This window comes from Myodes glareolus, chromosome X, assembly GCF_982192425.1.
Source record: "Myodes glareolus chromosome X, mMyoGla1.1, whole genome shotgun sequence".
Lineage (NCBI taxonomy): Eukaryota > Metazoa > Chordata > Mammalia > Rodentia > Cricetidae > Myodes > Myodes glareolus.
The window spans coordinates 71,841,612-71,864,003 of NC_142053.1; the positions used below are offsets into that span (position 1 = coordinate 71,841,612).

At 37.2% G+C, this 22,392-nt stretch overlaps 2 protein-coding genes across 2 annotated transcripts; both read right to left on the reverse strand.

The window, feature by feature from the left end:
* Positions 1-2,989: 2,989 nt before the first annotated feature.
* On the reverse strand, positions 2,990-3,358 carry LOC146889169 (endogenous retrovirus group K member 21 Pro protein-like). Its single transcript, XM_085685175.1, has one exon. The coding sequence runs from the start codon at positions 3,356-3,358 to the stop codon at positions 2,990-2,992; it is 369 nt and encodes a 122-aa protein (XP_085541301.1).
* Positions 3,359-13,216: 9,858 nt separating this feature from the next.
* LOC125389246 (uncharacterized) lies at positions 13,217-18,090 on the reverse strand. The gene is made up of 3 exons (XM_048417699.3): positions 18,085-18,090; positions 14,713-15,661; positions 13,217-13,655 (listed from the first exon to the last, which is right to left on the reverse strand). The coding sequence occupies exons 1-3, from the start codon at positions 18,088-18,090 to the stop codon at positions 13,291-13,293; spliced, it is 1,320 nt and encodes a 439-aa protein (XP_048273656.1). The 3' UTR covers positions 13,217-13,290.
* Positions 18,091-22,392: the final 4,302 nt, after the last annotated feature.

A 22,392-nucleotide genomic window follows, 5' to 3' on the forward strand; every position in this document is an offset into this window, starting at 1 on the left:
GCAAATACTCAGCTTGCAGATCCTGGAAGAACAATTAAGAATATCGCCCCCCCCCCAAAGTGCCATTCCACAATACAAAAATAAATGAGGCAGGAAAGCAAGCAGAGGATTAAATAGTCATATTGCATCCAGCAGTATAAAAAATCAGGGTCTTGCATGATACATTCTCCCCACATAACTGTGGGGGTGGAGATTAAAATCTCTGTCAGCATCCCAACACTGAGGAGCAGATTTGGGACCATAGGTATTATGCAATACTAACTGGCATTAAAAGTGGGGAGTTTCTCACCAGAATACCCATCACTCATAATTCTATTGTTGTTACCAGAGTCATCACCTGAAGCAGAAGGAGCATCATGGTCTTCATCCTGGGTCACTGGCCTTATGCACTGCTCTGACACCTAAATTGGTTTATCAACTCCTGGAAGAAAAACACACACAGCCTCACTCACCTTTGCCAACAAGGAGGTTGGTTCCATCCATCTTCCTGTTTGCAGATCTTTTGAACAAACCCATCCTAGGCTCTGAACCCTAACTTATGTATGACACTCCATAGGCAAGCGCCCTTCAGCATCCACAGTCAAAAAATTTGAAATAAAGAGAATGGTGGATAATTGTGTCTCTGGGGAGAATATGAACTCCCCCATTTTAATTTTTTTTTAAAATATTGCTTGAGGGTCTGATTAGTTCTTTCCACAATTGCTTGACCCGTTGGGTTATATGGAATGCCTGTTTTATGGGAAATTTCATAGAATGAACAAAAGGATAAAATATTTTGCTGAAATATGCTATTATTTGTCTTAATAACCCCAGGTTTGCCCATATATGCAAAAGCAGATAGGCAGTGTGCAATGACATCTTTTGCTCATTCTCCTGAATGCAAGGATGTGAAAATTACTCCTAAAAAGGTGTCTACTGACACATGGACAAACTTAAGTTTCCCTGCAGCAGGCAGGTGTGTAACATCCATCTGCCATAATTGGTTTGGTTGTAACACTCGTGGGTTAATTCCTAAATTGGGGCTGCTTAGGAAAGGAACACACTGAGGACCAGAAGATGTAATGGCTTGTACTACTTCTCACGTGCATTGAGTATGATGCCAAAGGGAGCACATATTAAGGTGAAATTTATCATTTATTTCTTGGGCGTGGTCAGAAGTAAAGCAAACATGTGTATATTTATCAGCTAAATAATTACTTGCTGACAATGGCCCAGGCAGCTGGGTATGACTTCAGATATGTCTGACAAACAAAGGCTCAGTCTGCTGCCAAATCAAATGCTGAACACAACTGAGAAAATGATGGACCTTAGAGGTAGGTGATATATATGCAGATGTCTCCAATGGCTTAAAGATGTGGGCCATATACACACTATCAGTATACAAATTTACAGGTTCCCCAGGGAAGAGCTGGAGTGCAATGAGGCAGGCTGTTACCTCTGCAGCTTGGGCTGATACATCCCCCACAGGACGTTTCCATACTTTTCCTCCAGAAACCACTACTGCATTACCTTTAGGGGAAGCATCTGTAAAGACAGCACAAGCTGAGGGTATGGGAGATTCTCTAATCACTCAGAGGAATATAACGGGTTTTATATAACGGGATTTTTGAATAGGACCATTAATGGATGCTGAGGATAATGAGAATCAAAACTTCCGGAAAAGGAGGTGAGAAAAAGGATCCACTCATTATGGTACTTCTGTAAATGTGCTAGCTGCTCTTTAGTATAAGGTGTTATAATCTTGTCAGGGTACTTCCCAAACATCTGGGCAGCAACCTTCTTAGCTTTCCAAAGTAATTGTAATATAGCTTCATAGTATGTGGTCACTACCCTCGCTGAAGAGGTAGGCATGTGTACCCATAAAATAGGTCCAGCCTGCCAAGACTCTCGTCGGGGCAAAATTGGAAGCAAGAACTACAAAATTTAATGACTGATCATAATTAATCTGCTGGAGATGGACCCTTTCAATGTTGTCCAGAAGAAGCCTTAAGGCCTACCTGGCCACAGGCGTCAATATTCGGGGAAAGGTTGGGTCGGGATCTCCCAAGATCTTATCATACAATGGTCTTAAGTCACCTGTTTTGATTGCTAGGGAGGGTCGTATCCACTGTACGTCTCCCAGTAATTGCTGCCAATCATGTAAGGTTTTAAGATGAGAGGTGTCAATAGTTAATTTTTTTTGGTTTAATTCCATCCATGGCCAATTGGTACCCAAGGTAGGAATATGGGGCTTGCATGTGGACCTTCTCAGGAGCTATGATCAGCCTGGCCTTCTCTAAATCCTATTGCATTTGAGTATAAGCCTTGAGCAGTTGATCTTGATCAGGGCCTGCTATTAATAAATCATCCATATAATGGACAATATATAACTGGAAACTGACAGCGAACAGGCTCCATGGCAGCAGCAACATAAGTTTGACATATGGTAGGACTATTTGCCATGCCCTTTGGGAGTACAATCCAATGGAATCACAGAGCTGGTTCCTTAAAATTAACTGAAGGGAAGCTAAAAGTAAAATGAGGGCAATCCTGTTTGACTAGAGGAATAGTAAAAAAGCAATCCTTTAAATCCACTATGATTATATGCCAGTCCCGAGGTATGGCTGAAGGGAAGGGCAATCCTGCTGAAGAAGACCCATAGGCTGCATCATCTCATTGACAGTTCTGAGGTCCTGTAATAGTCTCCATTTTCTAGATTTCTTTTTAATGATAAATATGGGTGTATTCTAAGGGGGAGTAGAGGGGACAATGTGCCCACCCTGCAGCAGATCTTGGACCAAGGCATGAGCCACCTACAATTTCTCTTGAGTCAAGGGCCACTGCTCCACCCAAACTGGATCGTCAGATTTTCAAGTTATAGGAATTGGGGCAGGCTTGGGAACAGTGACCCTAATTAAAAATCACCCAGACCACGTAAGTCTCCCAGAAGTCTGGTAATTTGTTTATCTGGTGTTACTGGCTGCAACTGGCCTTGCAGATTTTTTCCCAGCTACTGTTCTGGTCTCCATCCCAGTTGCTGCATAATTTGGGTTGCTGGTGGTGGTGGTGTGGGCTGAGTGGTCAAGACAGCTCCCATCTCACTCAGTACATCTCTTCCACAGAGATCAACAGGTAGTCCTGGGAGGACATATGGCTGAAAGTAACCCGCATGGCTTCCATTATCCTGCCATTTTAATATTTTTGCACTCTTCTTGGGACTTGCTTGACCTATTCCTTGTAGGGTGGCAGTACTACTTTCTAATGGCCACTTCTTCGGACAGAATTCTAAGGACAGGATGGAGACGTCAGCTCCAGAGTCTAAAATCCCATTAAATGACTTCCCATCAATAATCAATTCTAATCGTGGCCTTTCTTTCATATGAGCTACCTAAAAGACTGCAGTGCCAGATGACCCAAAACCCTTAGCACCCTGATTGGACCTGGCCACGGGGTTGGAGGTGTTAACTAAGGGTACCAAGACCAATTGGGCAATAAAATCCCCCTGAGGAATTACTGTAGCTCCTTGAGTAACTGATGTCATAATTTATATTTCTCCTTGATAATCTGCATCAACAACCCCAGGATGAATTTGAATTTCCCCCAAGATGGTACTGCTTCTTCCTAAGATAAGCCCCAAGGTCCCTCTATGTAGTGGCCCAAAAACGTTAGTGGGTAAAGCTTGTACCCCCATTTGGGCTGTCAAGACTGCTTGGGCGGAGGTACTGAGGTCCAGTCCTGCACTTCCTGGAGTGGTGCGGGCAAGGTCAGTAACACAAAAGGATTGCCCTGTGGAACAAACTGGATACGGCCACTGCTGGGGTGGGACCCCCTGTCTCCTGGTGTCATTGCTCCATACACTGAGGTTCTGGGGCCCTGGAGTGGGGCCCTTTGCCAGTTTCCCTGATGTTGGCCTTGAATGGGCAGAGGCTTTACATCTATATCTGTCTTAGATCTGCAATCATTTGCCAAATGGGCCCCCCATTTGCCAAATGGGCCCCCCTTTTACATCATAGGCACTTTTCTGGTCTAGTAGTAATTCTCCGAGTGAGTTGTAGACATTCCTTTTTAAAATGTCCAGGGGCACCACAGTTAAAGCAGGTTTTATCCCCAGTTGTCTGGGATCCTCACCCAGGCCTGATGGCAGTGGCAATCACTATGAAGTGCCCGTCAATATCTCGGCAGATGTGGATATATTCATTTAAGCTTTTTGCCTTATATTGCCGCAAGGCTTCCTTACAGTATTTATTTGAATTCTCAAATGCCAGCTGCTTCACTGTGGGCATAACTATGGTCACATCACCAAACAATCTCCCTGCCAACTGCAATATCCTATTCACATAGTCCTGAAATGATTCTGAAGGCCCTTGTAAAACTTTTGACAGCTGATCCCCTGCAGCCTTGTTTGACAGGGCTTTCCAAGCTTTGGTAGCCGCAGCCGCCATCTGGAGATATACAGCAGGATCGAGCACAATTTGATTGGCCAAGTCAGCATAAGCTCCTGCTTCAGTTAGCATGTCTAGATTGCATTGTGCCTGTCCTACTTGCTCATTTAACCTAGCCATTTGTAAATAATTTTCTTGATATTCTCCCCTCCACAATAAGTAATCTCCTCCTGATAGTATGGCATGGTATAGCTGCTGCCAATCACTAGGTGTAAGATTCAATGCCGCAAAACACTCTACCATGGCAAGAGTAAACGGGGCCTGAGAGTTGTATACCACCATGGCCTCTTTCAATTGCTTCATCTCTTTAAAGTTCAAGGCCACATGTTGTCTCAGCATCTGTCCTGGATTGTTAGGATCAGGTACCTCTATAACCGAAGCACTTGTGTGCCAGAGCTGAAAACAGACACCTCCTCTTCTTCCTGAGCCCTCTTCGGCCTCCCAGTCATCTGTCAGTCCCCAACGGGACTCCCTCCTTACTCAAACCTCATTATAAGCAGATGGGGCTGATGGCACACATAAGGAATCCTTCACCTTACAGCGCTTCAGCCTTTTCTGAAGTACCTTAATTTTCTGCATTAGCTGTGCTTCCTCATTAGATAAACTATTCTCTGCACTAGAGCTGAGGCTGTCTTCCCCATTTTCTGACTGAGAGGTTATTGCTATCTGGTTTTGCACCCAAAAGTGGGCAGACTTTGGTGCTAGCCTTAGTCCTGCGCCAGATTCCAAAGTTCCCCCTGGTACCTCTGACATTTCCTTTTAGTCCCTATGTGACTCTGCCAATCCTATGGACCAGCAAGTCTCCTCCTCCTGTATTTCTTCAAGTATTTCTTTAGCCACAATGACTTCTGGTCTCACTTTCACTTTATCAGTAAGTAGGGCATCGCAAACCAGGCGCCATAGTGAAAAGGTAGATATAGGGACACTATCGGCACCCTCCTTTTGCAGCTGTTTCTGCAAATCTCTTTTTACCTGATTCCAATCGGAGATGTTCAAACCTCCACCTGTCAAAAACCATGGGCTTGCTACAGCTATATTCTTTAAAAAAATCCTCTATAGTTCTCTCTTTGACTGTGGTTCCTTGTTTCCCTAACAATTTAGCTATCTGATATATCATGTTTCTCTTACTGCTTGTGGATCCCATTTTTTACCCTGATCCATCCTTACTGGCCTAGGATGACCCCGTCTGCTACCCTTTCTTTCTTAGATCTTGGTGGAACCTCCACTTGCTACACCAGCATGGCAACTGTTGTTCTTCTGAGCAAGGGATGTCGGGATTAACACACAACACAACTTTCAGATTCTGCAGACAAGCCTCTATTCCACTTTCTCACACAGTATATATTGCCCTCAGCAGGGGAGGCCAAGCCAGCAAAAGTAGGAAACTCATCATCGTAACTCAATGGCTTAGGGGTAAACATCCTTAGAAACATTGCTGAAAACAACAGATTGTTTCTGTTTTTGTTCCTGTTTTCAACCAATCACAAGAGTGCAAAACAGATCAAGTGGGGATGCGAAGGCCTGTCCTCTAGGGATCCAACAGTCCTGTCCTGTCCTATTCTATTCTATTCTATTCTATTCTATTCTATTCTATGCTATGCTATGCTATTCTATTCTGTGCTTTAATCCTTTGAGTTTCCTTATTCTTTCTCTAAAGCTCACTCTTCCCACCACGTGACTGTCTCATGCCTTGTGATGGACCTCCATGCTGCTATGTTAAATAGCATGGTTTTTCCCCTTTACTTTTTCATTCTTAGACTCAGGGCAGCTGCTGAGATTTACAGCTTCCTGTCCTGTGGTTTTTCTTTAAAACTAATAAAATGCCAATCTAGGAAAGAAATGACTAAATGGAAAGTTACATAGGTTTTGATATATTGAGCTTAGATACATAATAAATTTGAGATTCATTGTACTAGGAAAAAATCTGAATTATCAAAAAGTTAAATAAAAATAAAAAGTGACTTGATTTCTTCTCTATGATTTTATATTAGGATTTCATACTGAAAAAAAATTGCTGTTCTTTTTTTTTTCTGAAAGAAACCATTTTTTTTCCAGATCTCTTGTACTAACAGATCTTTCTGTGTCAATATTTTATTCACAGGTAATTTCGAGTCATATTTTCTAAATTGAAAGGATCATGATTGCCAGTTACTGACAGAGTAGACTTTCATGACCATTTTTCATCATTATTCTGTTTTCCAACCACACTGCAAACTACAGAAGTTTATGGATAGATTTGTTTTCTTACTATCATATCACCCAGTGCCTATATTGTATAGTACATGCTACATGTTTAATTGTATATTCATGAAAATGAATGTATATAACAGACTTCCCTATTCAAGTCTGCTGTAGCAATTCTTTCCTCAGTGAAACATCATTTTAGTACATTCATTGGTTGCTTGGAATAATTTATCCCACATAAATGCTCAGTTTTAGACTGTTAAGACTAAAATTAAAAGGTAGTTTGAGTTTTGCCTTATTTGTCATCGTTGTTTCAACATAATTTATTTGAAATAAACTGAAAAGTGTTTGATACATAAATTTGCATACAAATATTTTCTAAATATTTATTAAGTAGAAGTAACCAAGGCAATTTTAGAGTTATTGTTGCCCATAGTGGTATCACTGATTTACTTGAAGTCTCCCAAAACAAAGACTTTAATAATATTATTGTGAAGCTGGTGAGTAGAGAAGAAAACTATAGGTAAGTAAAATCCTGGGTTTTTATAGAAGTTGGTGTTTCTCATGAGCATGAGATATATATGATTTAAAGATTTAAAGTACTTGGTGAAACTTGCTTGCATTGTTTTTATTTTCTCTGTTTTGTGGGGTATGTAGTAATTCTCAAACTTTCAAATAACTGTATTTGTATTTTCTTGCCTTTATTCATTTTCTGTTTGTTTCTAATAACATTCTTTTGAGACAGGATCTTACAATGTAGAATTTACTGTGTAGACTAGTCTAGCTTCAAATTCAGAGATCCTCCTGCCTCTCTCTCCCAAGTGTTGGATTTAAAGGTGTGCATCATGATGCTCAGCTTTCTTATTTTTCTATTAAATGGTCTGTGTTTTAGGCAAATTTCTATAGGAAACGTCTTTAAAAATTAAAAACAGACAATATAACATTTGAATGCAGATGACACCATTTATTGAAATATAAACTTACATAATGAAGTACTTAAAGCAAAAGACAATTTCAATTCAGGAAGAAATATATCACTTTCACTATTGTGTCAAATATTTATTTTTCCAGCAGATTCACGTACTAGAAAAAAGAGCAAATTTAAACATTTTGCAATGCACCTTACACATCATTGTTATGCGTTGGAAAATAGTAAGGACAACACAATGAAATTAAACATCAATAAATTTTACCAGACACAAAGTATTAACAAGGTAATTGGCAGAAATATAGCATAAGAAAATGATACTAATCACAATTAGTATCACAATTTACTTGAGAAGAAAAACAGCTGACACTTATAGATTACATAATTTAGAGTACAAGTCTCAACAAGATACAAATACAAAATTGAAAATACTTAGGGAAAACACTATTATCCAAGAGTTGAAATTTACTTTTCAAAATGTAAGAGGGGGTGAATTGTTTTTATATTTCTGTAACATGAAACACTTCTAGTGGTCTAGTTAATAATATTTGGACAACCCATATTAAATAAGAGTTTACATTTGCATGAAGAAAAAATGAATTTTGATGAGATTTTGTACATAAATGAAACAGGTAAAATATTTAGAACAAATCAAAGTTTTTAATGTAAAAAGTTGATGGGCTGTCTTATTTTTATTCACAACTGATTCAGACACTAAACTTAATATTTGGGATCTCCATTTTCATGTTTACCAACCTGTCAGGACTAAGGTTAGGTTTATATTATATGTACAGATTAGGTAATATTGGAGTTGAAAAAAAATATAAAATAATCTCTTCAGTGTAGCTAAGAAAAAAATACATGGTGGTAGCAAAAATTGTCAATGATTAAATAAAAGTGCTCCTGCTATTGTATAGATTTCTTTGCAGATATTCTCTGTGTCTCACATACACACAGAGGGGTATCTAAAACCAAGAGTGCCCAGATCATGTAACTATATTTGGACTATGTAACAGAAGCAGCAGCTACTTCAACAGGTGCAGAATTAATTTTGTTTTTAGCTTTGAACACAGTCCTAATAAATGTTTAGTGAATTCTGTTACAGAAATAAGATTGATTTAGCAATTTAGTTTTCAAATGAATACAACCCCTCTGCAATATTCTTTATTTGAATTTTAAATTAGTAAGCTATTAAAATACCTGTTGTGAATTTTATAAGATTAGCATAATCTTATAGAATGAGCACCAGTAGTTCAGTACTCTAGTGCTGCAATAATTCAACCCCTGAATAAATACAAACATCACATCAATCTACACCATAGTTTATTTAAAGATACAATACAGGCCAATTCACACACATCACATATATATTACGATATCACCTTGAATGGTACTTTGTTTAAACATATCACAATAAATATTTAGCAAACAAGGGAAAAGTAAAAAATGGCCAGCAAATAATGGTACTACACATTTCACAAAATCAAATACAGCATCAGTATAAAATGGACAATGTTTCACCATACTAGTGCACTTAACTGTCCTGCTTTACTTTGAAAATAAAACCCAGTTGTTTCCTTTACTGTCAAAAGGTGGAAATTTACATACATAATAAATATTAAAGCCGTAAGCATCACTCCAGGTTTTGCAGATTTTAGACAGATTTGTTCTCTAGTCACTGGTGATAAGTGTAGAAAATGATAAATATGGTGTTACTAACTTGAAACATTATGAATGTACTAAGAACAAACTGAAACACTTGATTGGAGAATCTGATGGGTGTAAAGGCTGGAGAAGTATAATGTGTAGAGGTGGTTTGATTTTTTTAAACTTAATTTTGATGATAGTGGGTATTTCCAAATTGCTACTACTTTTTAATGAAATTTATTTTGGTTTTGAAACACACTCTGCACTGCATTATGTCATTATGTCACACTGAAATGTTAGGGTTTAAGAAAGGAACTTTGGAAACTATTATTTTATAACTTTAAACCCTCAAATATATGTGCATTTATTTTTAATAACTAGGTATACTTATGAAGAAATTATGTAAATTAGTTAATATAATCATGATGATCTTCAAAAACATTGAGTATCTGGGTAATATTAACTGTTGATACTTTTATCATAATTTAGAATTAACTAATGTCACTGCATTGTATGGTAAATTTTATTTTGAAGATGATCTTTTTATCTTTCCCTAATATATTTATAAGAATAAAGGAGTTGGTTTGTAGGTGAATATTAGTTGCTTAAGATAATGAAATCTACTAAAGGTGAGTCCTTTTAAAAAATAAACTCTTAAAATATTATTTTAATAGCAAAAATATGCTCTAGGTAAATTCACAAAGTGCGTATTTTATCGTTTTCATTAATATATTCTACAATTTAGAAGAAGAAATTGGTATTGTATGTCCATTTATTTTTCTCAAAGAGCCTAAAAAAGAATGATTTTTATAATATATAATATAAAGAAAAATTGGTGCTTTCAAAGTAATGCAAAACCCCAAATTTAAAACTAAAAAAAAAATCTTTAAAACCTATGCTGCAAACATTTTCATAATCCTCGAAAGACTAGCATAAGCCAGCTCATTTTAAAGAAGAAGGAATATTGGTCGGGGGAGTCCATGGTATTCTGGCCCCTACATTTTCACATCATCATTCCTATCCAACTGTTTTAATTTTACGGATGTTACAATTTTGGATATCTTGCTTTAGTATGGAAAATATACAATTTTTGAACTTTTTTTTTATAACTTAACAAAGGTATCAAGTAGACATATTTACTCCAATCATAATGTTTACCTTAGTATTCATTCTGTCCTGGTTCCTGAAGGTCAAAATGTGGGGAGACATGCTGGGGTAGAGTTTAAGGGTCAAAGGTACGGGAGACTTGAGATAGGAGTTAATAAGTGTATGGTGAGAGTTGGACAGAATTTGGGAATCGACTGAGGGAAAGGAGCATGATAAATAGGGTATAGTAAACATGAGGACAATATCATTTTGGAATTAGATGGGGAGAGGAGGAAAGCAGAGAAGATACCCAAAATGGTGTAGGGGTGAGGAAAAAAACTAAAGTGTCGGGGAATGAGGTATGCATGATATGGTTGGCGATAAGAAGTATTGGGTTGGGGATAAGAAAGGTTAAGGATGTCGTACGGTTAGGACAGGTTGAGGGACGCTTATAGGGGATTAGTGTATCTGAAGAAAGTGTAAACTTTAGGGTTATTTGTTCATTTTATTAAGTAATGAAATAAATCAAGAAATAAAAATATTCTCTTCCAAATAATAAAGCAGAACTTCATTTACTTTAAAGCTATAATTTTATTCTAATTTTTGTTTTCTTAGATTTCCTCTCATTTTCCATAAATTTGTCTTCCACATCAGTGAGGCTCTCTGCTCTTGAAATATTTACTGAAAAAGGCACACGTATTTTGTAACCTATGATATGTTAAAAGCACTTTGCTATATTTTTGATTTTTATTTCTAAAACATGCTTAAAACAACGATTTGATGGAAATATAACGTGATTAATGACACATTTCTGACAGCTTTATGAATTTTGTTATGAAGTTTGCTTATTGAAAAAAACTATGTTCTTTATTCTCTCTTTTGTCTAATAATGATGTTATTGAGTGACTCAGAGAATTAATTTGGTATGGAGAACCCTAAGAAATAGGTCATAATCTCTGAAAATAAATAATGATGTGCTCAGTTTAATAAAAACTAATAGTATTTAGAAGAATAAAAGCAAGGCTATAAAAACTTTCAGTACAGGATTGAGAATAATCTTCTTAGACCATCTTCATGTTTGATTTTTCCTTGACAGTTTCATTTAATTTCATAAAAATTTACAGAGAAGTAGCTGGCCACTTTACATACATTTTTATATTTAAGTTTTAAGCCACTAAACACAATATCCACAATTATATGGATCATGAGGAATAGCACTCACAAAGCAGGGTTTTGTTGTTGATGAAGTTGGTGTTTTCGTGACTGTCTTCAATTATATATTAATATTATATATAATTGAATCAAACTTTGCTTACTGTCTCTCTTTCTACTTGTTTTTGATAAACATTCGGTCTTGATAAATAGTTTCTCAGTTTCTATTGTACTCATTATTTTTCACTCACAAGGTTGTTTCTTTTGAAAATTAGAACACAATAGTTATGTTCCCGAAAGTCGGTGTGATACGAGAGCATGTTAAGCAAGGTGATCTCTGTTTGGTGTTTTATTCTAAGTCAAATATTGGAAGTAACTCAAGTATGGTAGCCTGTATCTTTCTGTTATTTCTGTGGTTTTGCCACACTATGTGAAACTTAGGTTACTCAAGTCTGAAATGGTATCCCATCTTCTTGGTTGGTAAGAAGTAGGAGAAAAAAAAATAATCTCACTACATTTACTAATTTTCTGAGGTTAAAGCCCTGGTTCATAAAACGCATGCTGAACCATAGGAACTGAAGGGAGGGAGGCTAGCTAGCCTCTTTACCTCCTTCCTCAGAGCACAAAGAAATCTTCTAAAAAAGGCAAGAGTTTGCCTTCATATCAAAGACCCCTTACACTATGTGTTAAGGCACATAATAAGGGGTTAGGGGGCAACCTATTGTTTAAATTGCCCTTGGATTTGTAAAAACAACAGCAACCATTTTTCAGGAAAGTTGAAAACTTAAATGTACAAATTGAATAATGGCCCGAGTGCCCTAAAACTCAGCACAAATTTTATATTACACATGAATACAAAGTAATGAGATTAATTTCCCAAGTAATTTGTCAGTTATTCTCATAACCTTCTGGTAATATTTTATCTACCTTACAAGATTTATGAAATAAATGTTCCAGAAAGCCATATTTTATACATAAGTAGGGTTCATTAATTTGAATACTGGGCTGATCACCTGGGTCAATGAAATGCTATCTTCATTGCTCTTGGAAGAGTATCCTACTCATTCATCTCATAAAAGTTTTTAAGAATTTTTATCTTCTACCATGACTCTTCTTATGCAAATCAACAGAGTAGATGGGAAAGGTAAAAAAATTAACTTTCAAACCAAAAGCATTTTTTTATCACATAGTATTTTAGGTATCCTGTGGTGCTGTTATTATTGTTTTATATTATTAGCATCACAACCACATATGATATTTACAGTTCTACAGTTATTTGTCTCCTTGTATTGTTAAGGCTTCCCATAAATATTTACAATTTTGATGTGTATATGTAAAAAAACCACAATTAGTCATATTTAAATACTCTTGTTAGTGAACTTTTCCCCAGATGTCTTTTTAAAATATTTTAGTGAAGTATTATACTCAAGAAATCTCCTGGACTCTAGCTTTCATTAAATAAATGTCTTGGACATTAAGCTAGACTAATCAGAATAAATGACAATACCTCTGAGATCATTTTTATTTGTCTTTCAAAGTATTCAAGAGGACTTGAAATTACTAGGAGACATTATCATTTGAAGATTACTTGGTATTTTGTTCAATGAAGAAGTCCACATCTACAACACGCTACTCCAACTAGATTATTCCATATACAATTGATGACTGCATATGGGATAAACTAGCTAGCAACAATCTAGTTTTATCCAATCTAATAAATAATTATCACAAGTTTAGTAATTATGTTCATTTTGTATTCATAATTTAGATATGCCATTTAGTATTTTGAGTTGTCAAGTTTGTACATGTCTGTGTTGATGTTAAGTGTCTTAGTTTGTTTCTTCAATGGACAGCATTGTAAAGTATCATTTTTTATAACTGGTATTCACCTATCTTTGAGAGCTCAGTGAGTGGAGAACATACCATACGTCTGGAGGTTCTATCACTATTACCCATGTAAACACTAAAACCACTGACCCCGGGAACTCCAGCATTGTCTCTAAGAACTTGAGGATTATCTATGGGCATTCCAACATTAACCATGGGGATAGTATTGACATCATTCTTAGGGATTCTAACATTGCCTCTGGAGCATGCAGAAGTATCCTCAGGAATTCCATTGTTTCCTTCAATTGTAGAATTTTCAAATCTTGGCTTGATGGGAAGATGTTCTCCAGAATGTGATGGAATTTCTCTTTGCCAGGCTTCCTCCATGTTGTATCTTTCCTCGATATTTTCTAAAACACAAAGCCAGAAATTTGTAACTGATTAACAGATTGGCTTCAGTTTTGAGAAGAAGCTATAAATAAGAATGAAAGATGTATTTCCAAATTTAATTTCAGTGCAATTACCTCAAAATGACATGGTGATTTTTACCACAGTAACTTTTATTTAGCAATTACACTTTTGGATGCAAAAGATGGACAAGAAAAAAGTGAGTAAATGATTCTAAACCAGACGTTTAGGTTTATTAGCAAAATCATCTTCAGGAGTTTGGGGATGCTATTTTTAAAACAATACTTCTAATTTGCAGACCTTTTATGAAGTTGTAGAATTGGGGTTCTAACAGAAGTTAGACATGAAAATTCCAAATACCATTCAGTATACACAGGAGAAATTTTATATATGCTTATATAGGTGTAATGATAAAACCAAAATGTTGTTTTATAGCCAGTAGCAAATTTCAATCTAGGATTTAATATGTTATAGATATAAATTATGCAAATATTACTTTTAAGCAATTATAGATTAAATATTAATGGTTTATATGCCAATTCATACTTTCTTGTCAATATCTCCTCATATACAAGAGGAGATAAAGAAGTTATCTGTTGGTTTTTAACTAGATGATTATTAATGCCCATCATCACATAATTTCTTTTTTATTATCTACTACTTAGTCATTAGACAACAAGTGTGTTAGTGGACACATTTTTCTATTCTATGGGTTAAAACTCAATGAATGAGGACTTTTCATTTTCTCACACCTTTTAAAAGATCAATTTTTGTTCCTAACTTGAAGTCTTAAGAAGTCTGTATATTCTAGAACCCACTTCTGATGATTATTAATTGGTATGTAATTGAATTAACCCAACAGCATCAGGCTGTAATCACCAAATATGAATATAAGACTTACATTTGTGGAAGAGAAACCAATTCCATCATAAAATGTTTTATGATATAGAAAGGGATAATCTAGGTGGCAAGCTTGAAGATAAACTTACTGGTGAAAATCTACTTATATGAAAAATTATATATAACTTAAAAAAGTAGTGACAACAAGAAAAATCTTACCTTCTGTTATTAAATTATGGTCAAGTGGAAAGAAGTGAGTTTCTTCTTCATTTAATTTGAATTCAGGTGCATTTAAATATTGGCCTCTGGCTTCACTGTATCTTGGTAAGCTTTGACTGCGCTGCTGCTGGAGCTTAGGACTCCCTGGCAACAAGGGGAAAGGGCTTTGCAAAGCTTGGACATGTTGATCCTTAGTATGGATGGTCACTTGATTCTCTTCTTCTGATGTTAGTTTGTTGCAATCCATATCTTGGTTTTCTTCCTTGGGAATAGTTTGGAGAATATGGAGCCCCTCACTGTTTAGTGGTGCCTCTAAGAGCTCTGCCCAGGAACGCCGATAGATGAATCTTTCTCTAAAAGGATACATGCTTCTTGCTACTTCCATATCATCACTTCCTGGGGACTCTGAATTTTCTGGAGATTCCATCCACAGATTTCTTGGGGTTCCTGGGCGACTGTATTCTGAGGATGGTGAAGATTTATTTAGTAAAACCTCCAGGTGTACAAACCCAGTGAAGTGCAAAGTTGGAACTTCTGTATCATCTAGATCCTCCTTTCCAGGCACACCTGCAACAAGTATTGCAGTGCCTTTCCCCCTTTCCTTGGGATTGACAATTCCTGTAACGTCTAAGCGTTGTAATTCTGGGAACCATAGAGAAATTGGTACTTTCTCTATGCGAAGAAGACCTGAAGTTTTTGGTCTTACAAGGGCAATGCTTTCTAACTCCTTAGTTAGTGGTGGGGTGGTAGCCTTTACATGACTTGTAAGCCCCAAGTCCCTCTGATGGATACCTTCACGATTGGGTTGCTGGGAGGCCAAAGTTGGATTCTGTTCGTTTTGTTTTCTGTCCCTTTCCTGAATTTCCGCATTAATAGGACGGAAATAAATGAATTCATCAGAAATATTTTGAGGATGTCTGTATTGGAAGTTTGGATTCACAGAAACAATCTGAAAGAAAATTGAAGTTCAAAGATACAGTTCATTATGTCAACACTTTGAATAATACTCTTGATTCTGATACGTTGTATCTTTTATTGTAAGGACAGGATAACACTAACTTAGACACAGCAGACATAAGTTGATTGCTCCAAATTGAGAAATATGAAGGATTCCCCAAAAGTGGTCTATTTATTTCAGAAACATATTATTTTAGTCTAGTGTTTCCCAAGTTTATTTACTAATAACCAATCAAAGACTGTATTATCCTCTGAGAACATACATTATCTATGGCCAATAGTTTGAAAAACAATTTATAATTCTTATAACTTCATACTCACTTAAAGGTTCCTAGAAATATATTTAAAATATGTTTCTATTTTTGTATGTCTGTCCATGTGTTTGCCATGTATGCATGTGTGCATATGCATGTGCATGTACATTATGTATGTATGTGTGAATGTAAGTACACTCATTTTATAGCAGTTGTATGGACAGAGTAAAACTTTGTATAATCAGTTCTTTCCATCCATCTTGTTTCCGAGGCACCGTGTCTCTTGTTATTTTGGCTGCTTGAATGTGTGCCACAGGAGTGCTAAGGTTACAGATACAAGGTACCACATCTGATATTTTTAAAAATTGAGTTCTGGGGATCAAATTCAGATATTAGAGTTGTGTGGCAAGAGATTTTACTTGATGAACCAAGTAAATAAAATCTTGAAGCATTTGCCCCTATAGGTTGCTAGTTCTGAAAGACAAATTGTCTTTGAGAACTCTGTTAAAATGAAAACCAACCAAGCTACAGTTTATACTTCCAAAAACCTCAGTCTCTAGGCCACTATCACTTGGCCAGTCACTTTAGGAACAGGCAGAGATGGTTCAGCGGTTAAGAGCACTGCCTGCTCTTTCAAAGGTCCTGAGTTCAATTCCCAGCAACCACATGGTGGCTCACAACCATCTGTAATAGGATCGGGTGCCCTCTTGAAGAAGAAACCTGGTCATCCATACTCATCAACTTAGACCATAAACTCAATATTGACAAGCTCAACAGAACCACCAAATATAGGCTGCCCATGCATACTTCAGCATTGCCAGGACATAAATTTCAAATTCATTCACTGGATAACTAGGAATAGCTCCTATATCAGAGAATCAAGAATTATTTAAGCTAACCTGTTTGCTTTGCTGCATAATCACTGATTTTGGTGGTTCCCACGTTTCCCCTATCTCATGTCATAGTATGTCACTTTTCTTAGGATGTGTGAGCATAGTGGACTATATTTTCAATGACTGTCATTTACTGATATGTCTGTTAACTCCACAAAGTATGATGATATGTGAAAAATAAACATACTGAACATTTATATTTGCACATGATAACTGCTCTTAAACTGTGTACTTTGATCCTACACCCACCACCACCAAGTGATTCTTGAACATTTTCAAAACCTCCAAAAGAAATCCCAGGATATCAGTAAAAGTAAAATAAAAGTTTTTCCAATAAGTACAATAAAAAAAGCTGAAAGAAAATATCAAAATCAACTTCTAAAACTCTAGAAAATAGTCAAAAGCTTGGAGTAATTTCTGCTCATTTGTTTAATATGGGTAGCTAAGCTTGTTGCATTTTCATTTTCCCTGTTCCAACATCACTGTCTACCTCCAGTTTTAGAGATGCTTTACAAACCAACAATTTAGAATCATGGTGAAAACTCAGGGCCTAGCAACCACTGAAGGAGATGAAATAGAATTAAACCACCTTCACTTACTCATTCTCATGGACTTATCATGAATTGACTTGCCTGTCACATTGTAGTCTAATAAAAAATAGGGAAAAGAAAAAACAAACATGCAGACATATACATGAACACACACAAGCAAGCCATGGTAAAATTCATCACACTCATTAACTATTGGTAACGTTTGATTTGGTCTTCATGTCTTTTTCTAACTTTCACCATACAATATTTGTATAAATTAAATCAAAGAAAGAGTGACACTAAAGTAACAGTATTATATTGAAAGCTTCAGACTAATATTTATCAGTTACATGCTGTGTTATTAACTTGAGTATGAGTTTCATTGTTTTCTAATTCTGTGGCATTTATTATTTTAGTTTTAATATTTATAAATATTTAATATTAATAATTTAATATCATTTATATTAGTAAAGAAAAGTTCATGTATTTGATAATTTTCTTATTTTATTATTTTGGGAGTGATAATGTGAAGAGATCTTTGTGATTTGATTAGAACAGGCTTTCTCCCAGAATACTTCCATATGATGGTTCCAAAACAATATAAGTGGTTTTATAAAGTTGTTACATATTAAACTATATATTGGACAAAAAACTAAAACACAATTTTAGAAGAGTTCCCTGGTTTACATTCTCATCAATAATATATAAGAATTCCTCTTTATGCACATGTATCCTCACCTGCATTTGTGGTTATTTTTGTTTCTTGATGATAGCCACTCTAATTTCAGTGAGATATAATTTCAATGTTCTTTTAATGTGGATTTTCACTATAGCTCAGAATGCTGATATTTTAAAATATATATTAGCCATTCGTGTTTCTTATTTTGAGACCTATCTATTCAGTTCATTGACTGATTTACTGATTTACTGATTGGCAGCTTATAGATCATATATATATATATATATATATATATATATATATATATATATATATATATATATTCCCTGTCTGAAAGTGAAGACTTTCTCCCATTTCTTTTTTTAAAATATTTTTATTAATTAATTTATTTGTTTATAAAAATTTCCACTTCCTCCCCTCTTCCCCATACCCTCCTATTCTCCCCACTCCCTCTCCTCCTCCCCACAACTCCCTCTCCTCCTTCCTCTCCAGTCCTAAGAGCAGTTAGGGTTTCCTGCCCTGTGGGAAGTTCAAGTTCCTCCCCTCTCCCTCCAGGTCTAGGAAAATGAGCATCCAAACAGACTAGGATCCCAGAAAGCTAGTACATGTAGACAAAACAAGACCCAGTGCCACTGACAATGGCTTCTCAGTCAGCCCCCATGTCAGTCACATTTAGAGACTCCGGTTTGATCACATGCTCGTTTAGTCCCAGTCCAGCTGGCCTCGGTGAGCTCTCATTCGATCAGTCCCCTTGTATCCGAGGGTGAACGCATCCCATTCGGTTCTGATTTCCTTTTTCATGATCTCTCTCCTGCTCCTCATTTGGACCTTGGGGGCTCAGTCAAGTGCTCCAATGTGGGTCTCTGTCTCTATCTCCATCTATCGTCAGATGAAGGTTCCCTCTAGTCCTGCCTTTCTTGCTCATGTTCTCCCTCCTTCTGCTTCTCATTTGGACCTAGGGAGTTAAGTCCTGTGTTCCAAATGTGTGTCTCTATCTCTATCTCCATGCATCGTCCGATGAAGGATCTATGGTGATATACAAAATATTCATCAGTATGGTTATGGACCAGGGCCAGTTCAGGTACGCTCTTCTCTGCTGCCCAGGAAACAATCTGGGGACCTCTCCTTGGGCCTGGGAACCCCTCCAGAATCAAGACTCTTGCAAACCCTAAAATGGCTCCCTTAGTTGAGATATATACTTCCCTAGTCCCATATCCATCCTTCCTCCCCCCTCTCATTCCCCCAAACCATCCCCAATCCTCCCCCTCTCCCTTCTCTCTAACCATCTCCCCTTACTTCCGCCCCCCACCCCACCCCCCCTGCATCCAAGTTTGCCTGGCAATCTTGTCTACTTCAAATATCCAAGAGGATAACTATAAGATTTTCTTCATGTTCACCTTCTTATTTAGCTTCTCTAGGATCACGAATAATAGGCTCAAAGACCTTTAACTATGGCTAGAATCCACTTATGAGTGAGTACATACCATTTTCCTCTGAGTGAGGTCTGGGTTACCTCACTCAGTAAAGCGTTTTCTATTTCCATCCATTTGCATGCAAAATTCAAGATGTTATTGTTTTTTACCGCTGAGCAAAACTCTAATGTGTATAAGTTCCACACCTTTTTTAACCATTCTTCTATTGAGGGGCACCTAGGTTGTTTCCAGGTTCTGGCTATTACAAATAGTGCTGCTATGAACATAGTTGAACAAATGCTTTTGTAGTATGATAGGGCATCTCTTGGGTATATTCCCAAGAGTGGAATTGCTGGGTCCTTCATCCAGGTACACCTTCCTCTCTTCCCCCCTTCCCCCTGGGGCCACAAGATCTCCCCAGAGCAGCTCCCTTGCACACTGGGCCTGGGCTGTGGGCACAACCTGGCAGGGGCAGTTCCTGTGTTTTGATAGCCTGCCTGAGGACAGGCAGGCCATGTGTCAGCTCAGCCACATTCCTGGCCAGCAAGAGGCAATGATCTTCTAGCAGACATCCATTGGAGGAGGGGTGAGTGTGCTCCTAGCCTGAGGGCTTTGACTAGGAGGAATTCAGACTTTCCCTGCCCACCTCGACTTCCTGGTCACCCTGCAGTGGTGGCTCCACCCTGCGGAGCTCTCCCAAATTCCATCCCAGCCTTCATCCGGTACACCTTCATCTCTTCCCCCCTTCCCCCTGGGCCCACAAGATCTCCCCAGAGAAGCTCCCTTGCATGCTGGGTCTAAGCTGTGAGTGCAACCCGGCAGGAGGGAGTGCATGTGTTTCAATAGACTGCCGCAGGAAAGGTAGGCCTTCTGTCAGTGAAGTCCCTGCCCAACAAGGGAACCTGACCCAGTGCCAGAAGATACAATAGAGAGCATTTGAAGGAAGAGATGGGCAGACGCCAAGGCAAGAACTCCTCCAACAATCTAAAAAACAACATGAAAACACCAGATCCCAACGACCCTACAATAGAAGGACTTGAACCTCTTAATTCAGAAAAAGTGGAAAAAAGTGCCATTATGAAAGCAATAGAGTCCCTTAAACAGGATATGAACAACTCCCTTAAAAAACTGGATGAGAAGTACAACAAAAAGATTGAAGAAATGAGTAAAGAAATGGATGAGAAGTATAACAAAAAGTTCGAAGACATGAGTAAATCCATGAATGATACACTGGGAAACCAAGAAAAAACAATCAAACAGGTAATGGAAACAGTTCAAGAATTGGAAACTGAAATGGAGGCAATGAAGAAAACACAAACCGAGAACCGGCTGGATATGGAAAATCTAGGTAAACGAACAGAGACTACAGAATCAAGCATAACTAATAGGATACAAGAGATGGAAGAACGAATCTCAGAGTCTGGAGATACCATAGAGAAAATAAATGCTCTGATCAAAGAAAACAGCAAATCCAACAAATTCTCTTCACAAAACATTCAAGAAATCTGGGACACAATAAAAAAAAACCAAATCTAAGAATAATAGGGATTGAAGAAGGAGAAGAACTGCAGATCAAAGGCCCAGAAAATATATTCAACAAAATTATAGAAGAAAACTTTCCCAACCTAAAGAATAATATTCCTATGAAGGTTCAAGAAGCATACTGAACACCGAATAGACTGGATCAAAAAATACCATCCCCTCGCCATATAATAATCAAAACACAAAACATACAGATTAAAGAAAGAATATTAAGAGCTGCAAAGGAAAAAGGTCAAGTAACTTATAAAGGTAAACCTATCGGACTTATACCAGACTTCTCTAGGGAAACCATGAAAGCCAGAAGGTCCTGGATAGAGGTACTGCAGAAACTAAGAGATCATGGATGCAAACCCAGACTACTATACCCAGCCAAGCTATCATTCACTATCAATGGAGAAAACAAAATATTCCAGGATAAGAACAAATTTAAACAATTCGTAGCCACAAACCCAGCCTTACAGAAAGTAATAGAAGGAAAATCGCAACCCAAGGAATTCAACATTGCCAACACTGCCTACAATAACTCAGACATCTAGCGACCCTTCACGAGCTTAACTCAAAGAAGGGACACATACAAACTCTATTAAACAAACAAACAAAAAATAACAATAACCGGAGTCAACAACCACTGGTCATTAATATCACTTAATATTAATGGACTCAATTCACCTATAAAAAGGCACAGACTAAGAGATTGGATACGAAAACAGGATCCAACATTCTGCTGTTTACAAGAAACACACCTCAACCACAAAGACAGACATCTACTCAGAGTAAAGGGTTGGGAAAAGGTTTTTCAAGCAAATGGACCTAAGAAACAAGCAGGTGTGGCCATTCTAATTTCCAACAAAATTGACTTCAAACTAAAATCAATCAGAAGAGATGGAGACGGACATTTTATACTCATAACAGGAACAATTCATCAGGAGGAAGTCTCAATCCTGAATATCTATGACTCTAATATAAAGCCTCCTACTTATGTAAAAGAAATACTTCTAGAACTCAAGTCAGTCATCAAACAACAGACACTAATAGTAGGAGACTTCAACACTCCTCTCTCACCAATGGACAGGTCAATCAGACAGAAACCTAACAGAGAAATAAGAGAATTATTGGAGGTATTGAATCAAAGGGACCTAACAGACATCTATAGAACATTCCACCCAAATAGGAAAGAACATTCCTTCTTCTCTGCAGCTCATGGAACCTTCTCGAAAATTGACCACATACTTGATAACAAAGCAAACTTCCACAGATACAAAAAAATATTAGTAACCACCTGTGTCTTGTCAGACCACCATGGACTAAAGTTAGAATTCAACTACAGTGCTACCCCCAGGAAGCCAACAAACTCATGGAAGTTGAACAGTCAACTACTGAATCACCCCTGGGTCAAGGAAGAAATAAAGAAAG